Raw genomic sequence first — 18,037 nt, 5'->3', positions numbered from 1 at the left:
AAGAATGCACTTTTCCTGGATTTGTGTGTTCCAGTCAGATAACATGTGGCATTGCTTGTGTACCACTTACAGTAGAGTAGAGAAGGGGGCGTCAGTGCGGTGGGCAATCAGTGTTCCTGTCCATAGCACTCAACAATGAATGACACGAATGACATGATTTGTATTGTGAAACACTTTGTGAATGAAAACATCACCGTTTGTTTAAATCCTGTGCGGGACAATGACTTTATTGTATTCTGTGGAGGTTTTGTTGCATTCACTGACAAAATACATTCAGTAAAAATAAATGGAGGGGTTAAGTCACTCTTGCACTAAGGAGGAAAAACTTCAGTTGCCGCTTTTTAGTAACACGTTGAGTCATTTCCCCTCCCATCTACATGTTTGTTTTGGTGTGAACTGCCGCTCCATCACCTGATATCACGTTTTGGCCGCAGGGGTTTTTGATGGAGGGGAAAAAACACCATCATGATCATGCAGCCAAAGAGCAAAACGTTCTCGAGCAGGGCAGGCACGAACAAGCCCAATTACCTTATCAAGCTTTAAGAGGGCCGTGCGCACATGCAAGAACTTGCATTTTTGCATTTTTAGTGTCTGACAGCGTTTGAATAGAGACGCGGATGTCGTGTGCTTGAACAGCTTCACCAGTTGCCCATTTGACACAAAAAGTTATTTTACTGATTTACACGCCTGTCAAAAACCTAGCCCCCCTTGACCTGAATAATATGTCTCCTTATTAAACTGGTGGATCGATCCAATTCTTACATTTCCCAGCAGGTAAACTAGAGCGCTAACCAAAACAAAAAAAAAAAAAAAAAGGGTTTTGGCTGTAACATTTACATTAATTTAGATATAGATTTTTGGGATGATTTAATCCAGAGGTGAGGCTGTTCTTACTAATTTCATCTTCCAATCAAATGGCCTCGTGGACCTGATTGCATTGTGCTAATTTATCTCATTGGCTGCTGAGACTGTTGTGATTTGGCCCGGTGAAATCTGCCTAGTAACAAGAGTTGATCGTTTTTTTATCGTTTAAAATGACTCTTTAAAAAAAGTGTGATTTAAAATGACTTTGATTCAAAAAATGAAATACTGTGCTTTTTTAATTATGTTTTCTATTTTTATGATTGTTTTTACCAATGCCACCTGATGCATTGTTTATTTAAAAAATGCAATATATTATAATAAATTATAAATAAATAGAAAAACAACAGCAAACTCTTGGTCTGTAATAAAAATGAAAAAGTAATTACAGATAGTAAGCAAGCATACGAAAGTTCCAAAGTGGCGGTCAGCCTTTTTTTCAAGCTTGCTTTTTGTGGATGGGGGTTGACCAGATACTTCAAATCTAATTAAAATGATTGCAAACCAGTTTGTCCAAGCAAACAATTGACAAATATTTTCAGCTGCCAGATATGACCTTCGCAGAGGCACTTAGTCACACCCGAACAAGTAAATAATAATACTAAAATAAACATTAATCACCCTTATAAATGATTATTTATACATCATTTTAGAGTCTTTTAATCACTTTTTTAATAACCGGCGGCCATCTCACTATTATATGGGGGGGATCTTTTTTGACATGAGAGTTTATATCGTGTCAATAAATTACAATACAATATATTAGATGGACTAAAAAAATGACATAACTTACCACAAAATATTTGCAGATTTTTCTCATGCTTCTTGCTTGAAAAAAAGGGGGAAAAAAACAAGTCAGACTTAAAGTCAATCATGAACAAATACCACATGACGCGTTATCACAAAGCAACAATCTCTTCATTCTTACACCTTCAGTTGGGTCTTCAGTGTTCCTGAAAATCTCCAAAATGTTCTGACTGGCTGTTCATGGAAAAAAGGGCTATATGTGGACTATTTAAAAAAAATATTCTGATCAAATTATGAAATTCCAATCAGGTGCAGTCACCCGAGTCATTGGATTTAGTAGGAGTGTTGTTTCTTCAGGTCAGTCAGACGTGCACAACCTGATCACCTCTCAACAAACAAGTAGCAGATGGAAAATTATTGTTTACTTAGGATACAAGTATCAAAGCCAAATCTGGCCTGCCACATCATTTTATCCGGCGCGCGAAAACAAATCAAACTTGTGAAATTCCATCATGCTTGCTAAAATCTGAACCGCATTTTCAAATTGGCATATGTAAACGACAATAACAATCATTATTCTTGACTTTAGATTTGAAAACTAGTTATTCATGCATTTGTTGTGCGCTCTGGAGGGGATTTAACATTGTAATGGCTTCCCCAAATTCATAACAGCCCTCGAGAGGAAACCGAAACCACAAGGTGGCCTGTGGCAAAAAGTGATTGACACCCTTGACTTAGAACAGGGGTGTCAAAGTCATTTTTTGCCGCGGGCCACATTGTAGTTAAGGTTTCCTCTCGAGGGCCGTTATGAATTTGGGGAACCCATTAGAATGTTTAAATCCCTTCAAATATTACATATAGAGCACACAGCAAATTAATAAATAACTCGTTTTCAAATCTGAAGTCAAGAATAATGACTTTTATTGTGGTTGACATCCAATGAAATTATGGCTCAGATTTTAGCAATCATCATGGAATTTAACAAGTTTGATTTGCTTTCGCGGGCCGGATTTGGCCCGCGGGCCTTGACTTTGACACCTGTGACTTAGAAGATAAAGTTACGAAGAAAGACAACTAGAAAATGTGCATATTCACATACACACAGAAAACACAGCAAGTATGTACCTATAAAGAACACATAAACAAAAGAGACATCATCCAAATCAAATATGAATATTATTTCCGGTGTGCTTACACAGTGATACGTATAAAGACGTTATCCCTGATGAATAATGCAATATAATATGCAGTCACCATTTGGCACATTTTGCAATGCTCAAACTCCTGACGGGCAGCTTTTGATCGTGTTTACATGGCAATAAAAGTGCACGGTAATGATGTTTGTGTTGATTAAGTCCCACGAAGAGGACATGATGTTCGTCTTAGACAAAAAAAAAACATGCGGTGATAAGCACATGCCGATCTCTGGTTGAATACATCTAACCCGCTTGGAATATCAAGTGGCATTACAATTTCCTGAGGGCAGCGAATGTCTCGCAGTAGCACGACTGGGCTGCTTTCCAAGCCGCACTGATAAAAAAAAAAAATTAAAAGAAGAAAAAAAACATCCGCTTCCTTCTATTTATTTTGCTTAAAGGACAACCGACACCATTTTTTTGTTTCCTAACTGACATCAGAAAAACGTTTTATAGCATCTAAAATACCCAAAACACGGCTGATATTTTTAGTCAAATGCAAAACACCAATACAAATGAGTTAAAATGTCCCAAAACTACTTCAAAATGACCCCGGAGATGCAGAGTTGCAAAAGGTCCCGCCCCCTTGTTGATGACGTCACGCTAGGATGTCTTCGCCTTGCTCTAGAATCAAAACAATGGCTTCAGATTTGGAGAAGATGCTTTCTTGTTACTCATCCAGTTATGAATATGAATCAAATAGTTCTGAAGAGGAAAGCATAAATGTTTGCAATCGATTAAAGAAGTCCTCCCGTATCAATTCGAGCCGTCAGGACTCCAATGTAGCATCCCAGAAAATGCGTCCAAGCTCCGTTGGAAATGGGCTGATTTGTCTGCTGGGAATTTGTGTCAACTAGTATGAAATAGTAGTCTTGGTGCAACACACAATGATTCACCATCGCGTTATTTATGTTTTTTCCTTCTAATTTTGCCATCAACACGGATCAACATGAAGTTTTCAGACCAAACAAAGTACCCAAAATGCATTGTGTGTCACTTTCTCGGTCAGGTACGTTCCAGATGTGACGTCACGTCAGGCATCGTCATCAGCTCGAAAACAAGACTTCTTTGTTCCCCATTTTGGGGAAAAAAGATTGAGTTGAATCAGATCCATACCACGTTGATGGGACATAATTTCGTGTCATTATCAGTTGTCAGTATTCAAAAACAACTCAATGACACGAAAAGGGTAGATTCCACAGTAATTCAAACCATTGGATGTTTTTCATGGCAAGTCCCTTGGGATTTATTATCTGTTCACATCTAATCAGCCCGCCACATCAAATTCAAGGGCTTACCGCTTGATACGGGTAGCGTCGGCTTTCCGAGTACACACCTCTGCGCCATAACAAGCATTCTTTTTTGCTCATAACTCAATCCCATTGCCAAGTGAATGACCCCCATTTTCTCCAGATGAGTTATCAGCAAATTGTCTGTGTAAGTACAGGAGTGGTCCATCGATGAAAAGGTTTCTTCAGCCATCATCTTCAAAGAAGAACAGATGACGGCTGAAGAAACCTTTTCATCGATTATTAGCCAATTCTTCAGCGCAATAACCCTCTGAGTGTTCTACCAGAAGTACTGTGAGAACACTCAGAGACGCACAAACGCACCAACAAGAGCACATAGCGACAACCGTTGCGCAATTTTGAACTTTGTCCAAAAAACTTAGTCTGTATTCATATTGTCTTGTGTTTTTTTTCATCGTTTGGGCAGCGGCGGCGTAAAACCTTTAAGCCTGCTGCTGGAGTGCGGCTTTAGCGGCAAGTCGCGCCTGCTTCTCCTCTTCAGCTTTCTTCCTGCTCTCCTGCTCCCTTAGAATCAGCTGCTTCCTCTCGACCTCCCAGCCCTCCAAAAGAGTCTCGTACTGATCCAAGTCTGGTTTCTCCAACGAGGGTAACAGTTTGGTTAGATTGGTCGCTAACATCTGGAAGTCTGATGAGTCCACTTTCCCCTGAGCCTCCAGCTGGTTGAATATCACCTGAAAAGACACAAATGGATTTATTGATCATATTCAAAAAAAAATCATGCTGTTATATGCTTAGTCAACACGTGTGAATACACAATTGAATCACACACAACCTGGGGTCAATCTGAGCTCAACAGACACAGCTTGTTAAACTGTCTTAAACTGATCTTCATCTAGAAGATCTGGCCTTGGACAGAATTTAGGACTTGGGAAACTCCTTTATCACCGAAGCAATTTACGACTTGAAACTCCTTCACAGGAGGAGCTCATTAGCCAGGTTACAAATTTAACAGTTCAAGGAAGAGACAATGTTTTATTGCTTACAGCTGTTCGTGCTTAGACCTCAAGAGGTGTGATATTCTAATTAAGAAAACCATGTTTTTAACTATGTATCACTTTAATTTGCATATACGCTCAATAAATAGCTTGTCAGAAGGCTGCAGAAGTCAGACGTCTGTCATGAATGGCTGCGTCTCCTGCCGGCAGTAAAAGACAATCTTTCTGGGTTCGAGTTTTTGTCCACAGTGTCCTGACAAGTAGTAAATAGTAAAAATAGTAAAAGAAAAATACAAGACTCAACAAATTCCTTTAGTGCCAGTCTGAAGCCCTGAGATGTGCAGACATCGAATTCTACGTTCATGGCAATTTGCTAAGAACGATAAAGTTTTTCAGTTTAAATATTAACTCATTCACTGCCATACGCAAATTTACCCGCAAATGGAAAAGCAAGACATAGAGCGCCATTTCTGAATTTGTTCGGGTTTTAGTTTTTTTTTTGCAGGGGGTGCCAATAAAGTGGTGGTCAGACCTGTGGTAATGTTTTCCCTTCCACAAGGGGGCAACATTTGCCTTTTGTCCATATTAGCGCTTTCTTACAGCTTCAGCTGTTGTTAAAGCGCTACATGAACCAATATGTATGTATTGCATTGTATTTTGGACAGCCGCCCTCATTTCAAGCTAATATAACTCTAGACCCATATCATTTAGGAATTAACTCTTTTTTTCTGATGAAAGAAGAGAGTTTAAGGTTTCTTACGCTGCACTGAATGTTTATGTAGTCCGCAAACTCAATATTCTGTGGGTCCTGCAAATTCAGTGAAAATGACAAAAACCCTGGCACTGGAGTGGACATACTTTTGCACATTTCTGGCAGTGAATGAGTTAAGTGTCACCCTGTGGCCACTGAGCTGCTGATTCTGTCTTTTAATTTTTGGTCTGACAGACTCACACTGTTTTTGTGTCTCCTCAGACCCAATTTGACTACAGTTGAGTCACATCTTTAGTCTGTGTTGAACTGAAATATTTACTACCTTTTTTAAATGAAATGTAATTGTATATTATTTGAAGAAATTCAGTTTTTTTTATTTTAAAATGTAATTTATTCACTGCCAGATGTGCAAAAACGTGTCCACTCCAGTGCCAGGGTTTTTGTCATTTTCACTCAAATTGCAGGGCCCACAGAATCTTGAATTTTAGGACTACATAAACATGCAATACATCGTAATAAAACCTTAGACTCTGTTCTTTCATCAGGAAAAAAGTTAATTCTTAATTTATATGGGTCTGGAGTTATGTGAGCTTGAAATGCGGGCAGCTGTACAAAATACAATTCAATACATATAGCGCTTTAACAGCTGAAACTGTAAACAAATCACTAACATGGACAAAAGGCAAATGCTGCCCCCTCGTGGAAGGGAAAAACATTGCTAGAGGTCTGATCAACCCTTTATTGCCCCCCCCCCCCCCTGCAGGAAAACCCTAAACCCGTCGTACAAGTTCGGGAATGGCCCTCTATGTCACACTTCAGTTCCCGAATAATTTTGGGAATGGCAGCGAATGACTTCAAATGTGGAGGAGAAAAAAAAGCGCATAATCAGACTCCTTTAACAACAAATCTCATCCCACCTTAAATTTGCTCTCATACTCAGAAAGCTTTTCTCTCTCCGCCTGGTCGTCTTCATCCACTTCTTCCTTTCGTTCTTCCTCCCCTGACGTCTCCTCTCCGGATGAATCCGACGAGTCGGGCGAATCGGACGAGGTGGAAGACAGATCTCGCATGACGTCCTCTAGAAAAGCCAACTGAAATGAATAAAATAATTAATTCATCCCCCTAGGACATGAGAAGACCCAAACATAATAAGATGCATGATTTGACAGGTGACCTCCACGCTTTAATGTAATCTCAGCGTTGACCCGAGGCACTGGGATATGATGTCCATTTAATGTGTCCTGGTGAGCTACGTGCACGCTCGCTCGCACTTATTGTCTGTCACAATGTGTTTGGCCTATTGTGTCACAGATGCTCACAGCAGGCGCTCTGGGGCTCTCTCAAGATCTTGTTCAAACAAGGCTGAATTATCAAACTCAACCTGACTATGTGATTATAAAAATGTGTGTGTGTATTTCCATCTCATTTGATGAATTGTATGTTGGTTATGTCCCTGACCAGATAATGATGTCATTTGGACAACTGAATGAGAAAATTAGAGGGTATTCTGGGTAAAATTGGACCGAATATGACTGCAAATCATTTGTAATAAAGCGACTTTAATGATTATGAATGTCATGGCTTTTGTTGCTATGGTAACCCCCTATGTCCTAATTTAGAGGTCTTTCGGCGTTGATTTGAGATTTTTTTTTTATTTTTAGTCATCAGGGTGGAAAAAAGAAACATTTAGTCACTCATCTTGGTTTTAATTGATTCAAAAAGAAATATCCTCCTTTTTTAAATTCGATGTACCGTAATTTCCGGTGTATAAGGCGCACCGAAAAGCCTTGATTTTCTTCAAAAGATGACCCAGCGCCTTATACGCAGGTGAGATGTAATATTGACCACAGCATGACTCGCAACTACTGTCAGCAGCCACGACTCCATTTCCCCCGTACAAGAAGTCGTACATAACTCCAGCCTCCACTGTAGCGCCTTATAATGCGGTGTGCCTTGTATTTGGAAAACTTTTACATATTTCTATACAGTAAAGTCTCGTTATATCGATATCGGATATATCGATAGTCCCGGTTATATCGATACTATTTCTATGCACGCACGGAGAACATTACATGCAAACAGGGTCGGATATATCGATAGTCCCGGTTATATCGATATTTTTTCGGACTCCCTTGAATATCGATATAACGAGACTTTACTGTATTACATTTGGAAAACTTTTTTCATTCATTGAAGGTTCGCCTATATATGAGAAAAGTTTGAAAATACACCAATCATTGGGGCTGCGCCTTATACACCGGAAAATATGGTATATCAACAATGACTGTGTATTTTCTCACAAGTACATTTCTTCCTTTTCTTTGAATTTTAATCCAAAGTCAAACAGAAGGGAAGCAAGCACTGATTTGTATTTGAACAGAAATGGACATGGTGAAGGCTGTTTTTGTTACACAAACATTATCATTCAGTCCTGTTTCAAATATGGTTGAGTTGCGACCTCGCTGCAAATTGATTTAGCAAAATGATAAAGGATGAGTTATGCCAGAAACCTCCGAGTAATGAGTAAATAAATCCATGGGATATACACACGATCCCCTACTTGTGAATATTTGAGTTACGAACAACAGTATATACGAACATTTTTCATTTAGTAACATATGACGTATTCTCTCCAGTTGTACATGTACATATCTTTATAGAGCATATATTTTATTAAATGTTTATTTTTCAGTACAAACCAATACAGGATAGTTTTACAAGGCTTCCTTAAAGGGAAACCGACGCCTCAGGCCAAGTTGTGTGTGCAATTTGTAAAATCACTTCGAATGACTTCTACTGAGCGTATTTTACAAAGATTCCACGGCATATAGCTATATTTTACGCTTTAAGACTCGCACTGAATATTCAAGAAGTCTTGTTTTCAAGTTGATGACGATGCCTGACGCGACGTCACGTCTGGAACGCCCCTGACCAAGAAAGCGACACACAATGCATTATGGGTACTTTGTTTGGGCTGAAAACTTCGTGTCGATCCGTGTTGATGGCGAAATTAGAAGGAAAACACATAAATAATGCAATGGTGAATCATTGTGTGTTGCACCAAGACTACTACAGTGAGACCTCAACTTACGAACACCTTATATTACAAACTTTTCATCTTACGAATGTCAAATTTATGAAACTTAAACCTTATAATAAGCACTATTTTCATATTACACATCCACAACGGCTGGAACACCAAAGCACACGACCTTTGGATCTGGCGGAGTGATCTTCGGCGGAAGCACACGACCGAACAGCGCTCCAGCCGGCGCTACTTTCTACACCCCCTCTCTCTGATTTCACACGTCCATCGCCTCCGAGGAGCTTTTTGCAGATAATTTTACTATTATGGGACCGGAAAATAAACACCACAAGCTTGTGTTCAGCCTCAATTCAAATGTGGTGCGTTACTATGAATAAATTGAAGAAACTACCAGCCGTACACGTCTACTCTGCTCTGTTTATTTGTCATCCAAGACTTGGGGTGCGTTTAGGTTCGAGAATAGCGCACAACTTCTTATGACTCTATGCTGTTTGGAAAGCATTGTCTAACTGAATGAGCATTGACAAACAATTGCCAACGTTTTTGTGTTGCTACACTTGAACCCTGTCAAGATGCGATAGAAGTGATCGTGATTGGCTAAAGGGTAGAGTCATGTGTCATGGTAAGCCAATCAGAGCTAGTGTTTTCACACACACCGGAGCAGCGTGTCAATAGTCCCGCTAAATTGTCACGTGCGAGTTAACAGCTGGGGCGGGGCCGCCGCTCGCGACACTTCAATTTCATTTCAACGAGTCACTGTCACCTCACCAGTGACATGACTACGATGAAAGTGAATCGCTGTGTCTTGTGCTAACAAATCCAACAGTTTGCTTTGCACGAGGTGATTGTTAGACGCGATCGCGTAAGTTTGTTGCTTTCCGGTTTCCGATCGCGAGCGTGCTTTTTTATTCGCCCCGCCCGCCTTTTGTCGCGTTTTCGTCCGCGTCCGTGGAATCATCGGACTCGCGCCTTTTGTTGTAATAAAATCTCTGCCAGCACCTACGGGACTCGAAGTGAATGCAGATGATATCGAGGAGCTCGTTGCTGACCATAATGAGGTCATCAACACAGAGAATTTGATTTGCCTTCAAGAGGACAAGCAGAAGCAGGCCATTCAACAGTTGATGTGCAGGCTTTTATTGAACAGTTCCATTCGGAAAAGGCTATAAGAATCATCAACATGATGAATGATAATGTGATGCCTCAGTTTCGTAAGACCTTACAAGTCAGAAAGCAACAGGTGTCAATTAAGAGCCATCAATGACCATCATAAATGTAAATAAAGTGACTTTATTATACAGTGCAGTGTATTTCTTTCATTACAATACAATAACACATTTATTATACATAGGATAAGGTAGGTTGTGTGTAGTTTTAAGGCTTATTTAGTTGAAAAGTATATTTTATGGAAACACGGGAACGGATTATTCCCATTTTAATGGTTTCCTATGGGATTTTTTTTTAGATTTTTTTGAGAGACACACTTTTCGCCTTACACACTCTGTCTGGGAACCAATGATGTTCGTAAGTTGAGGTCTCACCGTATTTGATACTAGTTGACACAAATTCCCAGCAGACAAATCAGCCCATTTCCAACGGAGCTTGGGCGCCATCTTGTGCATTTCGTGGGCACTACAGTGGAGTCCAGACGTCTCAAAATGACACGGAAGGACTTCTTTAATCGATTGCAAAGATTTATGCTTTACGCTTCAGTACTATTTGAATCATATTCATAACTGGATGAGTAACAAGAAAGCATCTTCTCCGAATATGAAGCCATTGATTTGATTCTCGAGCAAGGCAAGACATGTTGGCGTGACATCAGGAACAAGGGGGCGGTACCTTCTGAAACTGGCCATTTATGGGTTCAATTTGAAGTAATTTTTGGACACTTTAAGTAATTTTTATTGGTGTTTTTCATTTGACTAAATCAGTCCGCGTGTTTTGGGTATTTTAGATACTATAAAACGTTTTTCTGATGTCAGTTAGGAAACAAAAAATGGTGTCGGTTGTCCTTTAAACAGACATTCCATATGAAATATAGCACAGAAGCAACTTACAAACACATTCACCTCACGAACAACTGTTCAGAACGTATCTCGTTGCTAAGTTGGGGAACGTCTGTACTAGCCTATAGATACCCGTAAGATGGCAGCAAACCACCTAGATGAAGCATAGAAACTCACCTCAACATAGTTCTGTGAAATTATACACGGAGAGGGATTCAAGTGTGTTGCAATTATTTAGCCTTGGTGTATTTTAATTGAATAGAAAGAATGTCATGAAAGTTTTAATGGTTGAAGAAAAGAACTCTAATATGCCTCTTTCATTCACAAAAGCTATTTGGATGAACTAAAAAAAGGCAGTGTGTGACTGAAACATGCTCAGTCCTTACCGAATCTTTAGATAGTTTGATATCAGCGGGCGATGCAGCGGCGCCCTCCAAAACAGCCAGCGCTCGATTCATATATCCTCGCTCCCAAAAGAGAGGCATGCCTTTGAACACAGCATGGATGCCATTCTGCATCTCCACCTTGCCTGGAGAACACGAACATACCGTTGCATATTCGCTGACTTCCATAATACAATATTCCAAGTCTTAGAAAGATGGTGTAATATCATGCAGATTTTTTTGGGGCACATCCAGTCATCAAAAGCGTAAAAGCAATCATGTCTCACCTAGCAGAAGGTTTCCCAAGAAACGAGCTGTAAGGCCAACGCTGTTGTCTTGCGTGAAGCCGCAGATAAGCAGAGATGCTCCCAGCGCTCGCTCTTGCGACACCTGAGTACATATAGATGTCTGACGTCACTCAAGAAGAGATCAATCTTTTTTTTTTTAACTTGTAATCAACAGCTTAAATCCTTTGGTGGCACTCACAGTGAGCTGAGGTTTGGTTGCTAGGTAACTGGCCATGGTATACAGGGACAGGATCTGAGTGGATGGAAGGTCAAAGGCTTCCTGGCGCATCAACTCCTCCACCACGAAGAAGGCGCCTGGAAATCGATTCGAAACAGTAATAAAAACTTCAAGCAATAATATTTTTAACAAATTGATACCAAAGAGGTGGGCAAACTTAAGTTTTACTAAGCGTGTTCATATGAATTCATTTTCAAACGCATTCATGTTGTTTCTTGCCTCATTAATTATTGTTAATTATATGTAATTATATTATTGTTAATTATATACTCCATTTGAACCTATTTGATAGTCTGTTTTGATTTTATTTAGATTTTTTTAAATGAATTTATCGGTGTTCATGGGTGTAAATGGGTAAAAAAAAAATTAAACATGAAAACAAATATTCAGCATTATTTTCAATTGTACGCAAAATCCTAAATAAGAACTTCAAGAAATAAAATTAAAAGAAAATTGACACTGAAGAGGTGGGCAAACCTAAGTTAAAAAAATAAAAACATGAAAAAAAATCATGATTATTTTCAATAGAACTTATATGCAAAATCCTAAATAAGAACTTAAAGCAATAAAATTAAAATATTGTAACCAAAGAGGTGTGCAAACAACAAAATAAATACACTACAAACATGAAAAAAATATTTTAGTCATTATTATTTTTAATAGAATGTATATGCAAAATCCGAAATATGTAATTTAAATACTGACCCTTGAATGGTGGGATTTTTTTCACCCTCAAATTTGAGACATTAAACTTTTTACCTCCTCGCGCATATGCAGCAAGTATATTTACAGATTTTTAATTTCAAAATTTGTAACTCAATCACTGCCATTCCCAAATTTATTCGGGAATTGAAAATATGACAGAGCGCCATTTGCAAATTAGTTTGGTTGAGTTTTTTTCTTGCTTGGATACCGATAAAGCCCCGGCCAATGTTCTTTTCCCTTCCATAAGGGAGGAGCATTTCCCTTTTTTTCCATGTTAGCGCTTTGTTCCAGCTTCAATTGTTGTCCAAGCGCGATATAAACCAATATGTATGTATTGCATTGTATTTTGAACAGTCACCCTCATTTCAAGCTCATATAACTCCAGACCCATATCATTTAGGAATTAACTCTTTCTTTCTGATGAAAGAAGAGAGTCTAAGGTTTCTTGTGCGGCATTCAATGTTGATGTAGTCATAAAACATAATATTCTGAACGTCTTGGAATTCGAGTGAAAATGACAAAAACCCTGGCACTGGAATTGACACATTTTTGAACGTCTGGCAGTGAATGAGTTAAATATTTGATATCGTTGAGAAAAATCTTACTTCTCAATTCACCCCATTTATCAGTAATAAAGTGAAAAGTACAGGACATAAAAAATTACAATATAACCAAGACATTTTGAACAAATATATGATTCACAATTTCTTGGATTAGTTTTGGGAGGTGTCCATTTTTACTTCTTGAACGTATCCCAAAAGCTTTGCGTACTTCGGATCATGTAGAAAGCAATCTTAATGGCTTACTCTTGAAGTCCTGCTCTTTTAGGTAAGAATCAATGAGCAGGTTGGAAGTGAAGTTGTCTGGGAAGATTCCATATTGGACCTACAAGAAAAAAAGCATTCATTTTATCCTACAAAATTTAGATACAGTAAAGTCTCGTTATATCGATATTCAAGGGAGTCCGAAAAAATATCGATATAACCGGGACTATCGATATATCCGACCCTGTTTGCATGTAATTTTCTCCGTGCGTGCATAGAAATAGTATCGATATAACCGGGACTATCGATATATCCGATATCGATATAACGACACTTTACTGTATTCTGTTATTACAGACTCCACTTTTTTCTGAGCCAAATGACGGAATCAAGTGCGTACCTTGTTTCGAAGCGTATGCAGGGCTTTGTCTCTGGCATCGTATTTTAGACATTGCCTGATCCAACTGTGAACAGTCCACTCTCGAAGGTACCAACAATTTGGACTGTGACGGAACCTTGGTGGGTAACAAAAAAAAAAAACGATGAGGATTTCTTTTTTTTTTAATCATGAAGATGTAGTGTGGCCAATATGATACAAGATAAAGAGGTGTGACTGCACAAGCAGAAGTGAAATCGACATCATATGATAAAACTCACAACTGACATACACAACAGACCCATATACTGTAAATAACCTCATGTTTATCCAGCTCCAACAACAATTACACTCAGTAGACCTCAGCTAAAGCACATAAGGAATTCTTCCACCTTTTCCTCGTTATTATTAGCTTAAAAATAAATATATCAAATACTACAATCAAAACAAGGGTGGTGTGCCAACACTTGAATTGGATTGGATTTGCCTTTATTAGTCTCACAGTAGAGAAATTTACATTTCACAATTATTCCTCAGTTCTGAATTATCCTTTAAAGGACAACCGATGTCACTTTTTTGTTTCCTAACTGATATCAGAAAAAACGTTTTATAGCATCTAAAATACCCAAAACACGCAGTATGATATTTTTAGTCAAATGCAAAACACCAATAAAAATGACTTAAAGTGTCTAAAAAGTACTTCAATTTGAAACCGGAAGTGGCCAGTTTCAGAAGGTCCCGCCCCCATGTTCGTGGTGTCACGGCAAGACGTCTTGCCTTGCTCGAGAATCAAAACAATGGCTTCAGATTCGGAGAAGATGCTTTCTTGTTACTCATCCAGTTATGAATATGATTCAAATAGCTCTGAAGAGGAAAGCATACATGTTTGCAATCGATTAAAGAAGTCCTTCCGTATCATTTTGAGGGGGGAAATGCAGCACCGAATGTGTGTCATCTGGGGGCAGGGGGGTAATGTAGCACCGAAAAGAGGCAGAAGAGGGCAACAAAGCTCCGTGGAAAGCTCCGTGGAAACGGGCTGATTAATTCCTCCCATTTTTTGTCAGTGAATATCAAATAGACGCTCGGTGCCACACACAAGGATTCACCATCGTGTTATTTATGTGTTTTCCTTCTAATTTCGCCATCAACACGGATCAACACAAAGTTTTCAGACCAAACAAAGTATTGCAAAATGCATTGAGGTGATGCGAGGTATGTCCTTTCTCGCTGAGGGGCGTTCCTTCAGTGACGTAGGGTGAGGACTCGTCACCAACTCAAAAACAAGACTTCCAGAATATTCAGCGCGAGTCTTAACACATAAAATCTAGCTATATGCGGTGGAATCTTTGTAAAATACGCTCAGTAGAAGTCATTTGAAGCCATTTTACAAATTATGGACACAACTTGTCCGGAGACATCGGTTGTCCTTTAACATGTTATCGAACGCAAGAAACAAGCTCTCTAAAACGGACATTATTGTCATTATTTTCAAAGAAATTTCATTCTGTCTTCCATTTTCTATGGCGCTTGTCGTTATTTGGTTTTCTGACAAACAATCAACAATGATTAATACTCACTTTAAACACAAATGGAAATTTTGGAGTCTTCAGCCAAGTCACCGAGTCAAGATTCAAACCCTGAGTAAAAGGTGTTTACTGCTAGTTGACCATTTTCAGTGCTGATTATTATATCATGCAAGAGTGAAAACAAACTATGGTTGAGTAACTGAAAAATAGTCATTCCTCCAAAATGTTTTGGGAATGGTTAGCTTTAATGTAATCCTGTTAACTAACAAAATGTGTCACTGACACATTCATCTTAATATTGGTCAATGTTTTGTCGCTCATCAAAATGCATGTGAAGAGACCATGTGAACGGTCGTGAAATGTCCATAAATGTCGGAATCAGATTTCCAGTGGAAAGAATAAACAGGAAATGTAGGAACAAAGCAAAGCGTGTGAAGGAGAGAAAATCCAAACAGACAAAACAAACACACAATACGTTTGGGGGAAACACAAGAGAATAAAGTTTGCAAAAGCATTGCTGTGAGTTTGGCAGCAACAGACTTCACTGACTTGTAAAGGTAATACTCGGCTTGATCCACCTCCTCTCGGCATGATATATTGTCAACAAACTGGGAGGAAAAAAAAGAAAATAATAAGCCAGTGAAAGCCAACCATATAATAACATCAAATAGGAGTTATATTGATGTCAAAACACACCTGCGACACATTCAGGGAGCTAACAGGAAGGTTCTTTTCATATAACCTTTCCATGTTGTTGGCCAGCAAAGCTTGAAGGAGTTTTTTTTAAATAAGAGAACAACAAATTAATATTAGGCTTTATATGGTTTTGTCAAATCGTTGATGGTTTTATTAGCAAATACAAATGCTTAACTAACAATTACAAATCAGAATTTGCAGTAATAATGTAATAAATCTGTCTTTTTTTTAATAATTGGAGTCAATGGTGACTAGCACAATAAGCAAAAGTGGAGCTACACTCCCACCTTGTGGTTCTACAAAACCATGACATACACTGGCTGTTTTATTCCAACGCACGGCAGCACATAACGCGGAAAAAAAAGAAATCGGGACAGGTGTTACACTGAAACTAAGACCAAGATAAAGCATTTCGAAAGCTTTTCAATCTATGACAACAGCAGCTAGGTCACTTACATAGCTTTATATTATGTGATCATTCATTAGTCAGCTAGCTACGTGCACACCGAATGAGCCAAAAACATGCGAAGAGTGATATATCTTTAAACTTAACATGCTGTATACATAACATTATACTGATTGACGGTTACAATATGATAAAAATATTGGAAATTGACTAACGTAGAGGTCACCTCAAGGTTTGAGCCACTGAATGGGAACGGTGTTGTTCTTACCCAAATTCTGAGGGTCTTTATCTCTTGCCTCCCACAACGAGCTATCCGAGTAAGCTACTGAGAGTAACCATCGTCTGGCTGCAGAGACACATTGAATTTATTATTGTTAACTAGGAGTTCAAAAGTCGACTTTTATCACCTCCGCGATTACAGACAAATAGACTGACACTGCTTTAAGATTGTGATTCATTGTGGGGGATCAGTAGCGGATATTTAGCTTTACTTGATCCCAAGTAAAAACCGCCACACAATTTCAGTTCACCTTATAATATAAATTGCAATATATCCAATATAATTGCATGTAACATCAACGTATTTCAAGCAATTGGAAGACCACTCACGCGACAAAGACGGAGATACACGCTTAACTTTGACAGTAGCGTTCATGCAGCATCTCAACACGGAGGCTGCCATCTTTGGACGATACCACTACTAATAACGAAGGGGTGGGAGATGGAATGTGACTTCCGGTCCAAACCAAATTAGAAATGGCAACAGTGGAATCAAATGACAATTCTCGCATTTGACTGCATATTTAAAATACAAATAACACATAAAAAAAACAAAAATGTAATTCAACGTAAAGTTTTGGATTTTGTGCATATAATAATAATAATAATAATAATAATAATAATAATAATAATAATAATAATAATAATAATAAATTTCTAAGCACCTTTCAAAACTCTCAAGGACACTTTACAGTCACGGGATTTTTTTGTGCGGGTGAGCAGCTGCACTTTTGGAAAATACCCACACTATCGGTAAAAATCCATAGTCGATGTAAATTAAAAAGACACCCACCCAAAAATGTCATAAATAAATAAATTACATGTGGTTTGTATAGTTATAAATCAATCACACGTGAGTGGTGATATTATTATTATTATTTTTTTTTTTAATTTTTATTTTGCAGAATGTCGGATCATTCTGTGTATGAAAAGTGAAATGAGTCAATATATTTCAGGACGAGTGATTAAGTGTCAATAGAGGGAGCTGTTTACACGAAGAAAAGACCAAACCAGAATACGGTACTGTATACCGTGGCGTAGAGGGCTCAGTGTTACTGTATATTTGATTGGTTTTCTGAATAATGTCAGGATATGGAAATAGTCTAATCACGTGACTTTCTCTTGTTTCATTGTTTTACACCTGCTTGTATTTTTCCCCCTTTTTTTCATAGAGAGGTCACCGACTGAGCGATGAAGCACTGGTCTGGCCCTTGTCTATAAATATACAATGCAGCAACTCCTTGGCTGTGTGTCAATGGAGGTGACAGGTTGAATCAGGGGTGGGGACGCTTTAGTTCAACAAAACATGGAAACCTTTCAGCACCCTCTTGCTTGCATGCTGACCGCCAAAAACAGGAAGCGCTTACCTGCGTTGGATAGAAGTCAAAGGAAATCAATGTTTGGAAGCACAAAAGGTAAATACGGCTTGAGATAATTTAACATAACAGAATATTGTCAACTACATGCATACAGTGAGAAAGTTGAGAACTGTTTAGAGTAGAAGCGATGTTGCAAGAAAGAGTAAAACTTGCCAACATTCCAATCATCATCACCTGTATAA

General features: G+C 38.6%; 1 protein-coding gene across 1 annotated transcript; it reads right to left on the bottom strand.

The window, feature by feature from the left end:
- Positions 1–2,536: 2,536 nt before the first annotated feature.
- On the bottom strand, positions 2,537–16,887 carry mrps27 (mitochondrial ribosomal protein S27). The gene is made up of 11 exons (XM_088993906.1): positions 16,807–16,887; positions 16,466–16,543; positions 15,792–15,862; positions 15,645–15,703; positions 13,594–13,708; positions 13,236–13,314; positions 11,686–11,801; positions 11,487–11,589; positions 11,203–11,345; positions 6,679–6,852; positions 2,537–4,785 (listed from the first exon to the last, which is right to left on the bottom strand). The coding sequence occupies exons 1-11, from the start codon at positions 16,877–16,879 to the stop codon at positions 4,537–4,539; spliced, it is 1,260 nt and encodes a 419-aa protein (XP_088850032.1). The 5' UTR covers positions 16,880–16,887; the 3' UTR covers positions 2,537–4,536.
- Positions 16,888–18,037: the final 1,150 nt, after the last annotated feature.

Source organism: Hippocampus bargibanti, linkage group LG04 (assembly GCF_051943395.1).
Source record: "Hippocampus bargibanti isolate YZ-2025 linkage group LG04, ASM5194339v1, whole genome shotgun sequence".
NCBI classification, from domain to species: Eukaryota; Metazoa; Chordata; class Actinopteri; order Syngnathiformes; family Syngnathidae; genus Hippocampus; species Hippocampus bargibanti.
This window is presented reverse-complemented; position numbering and strand designations above follow the sequence as displayed.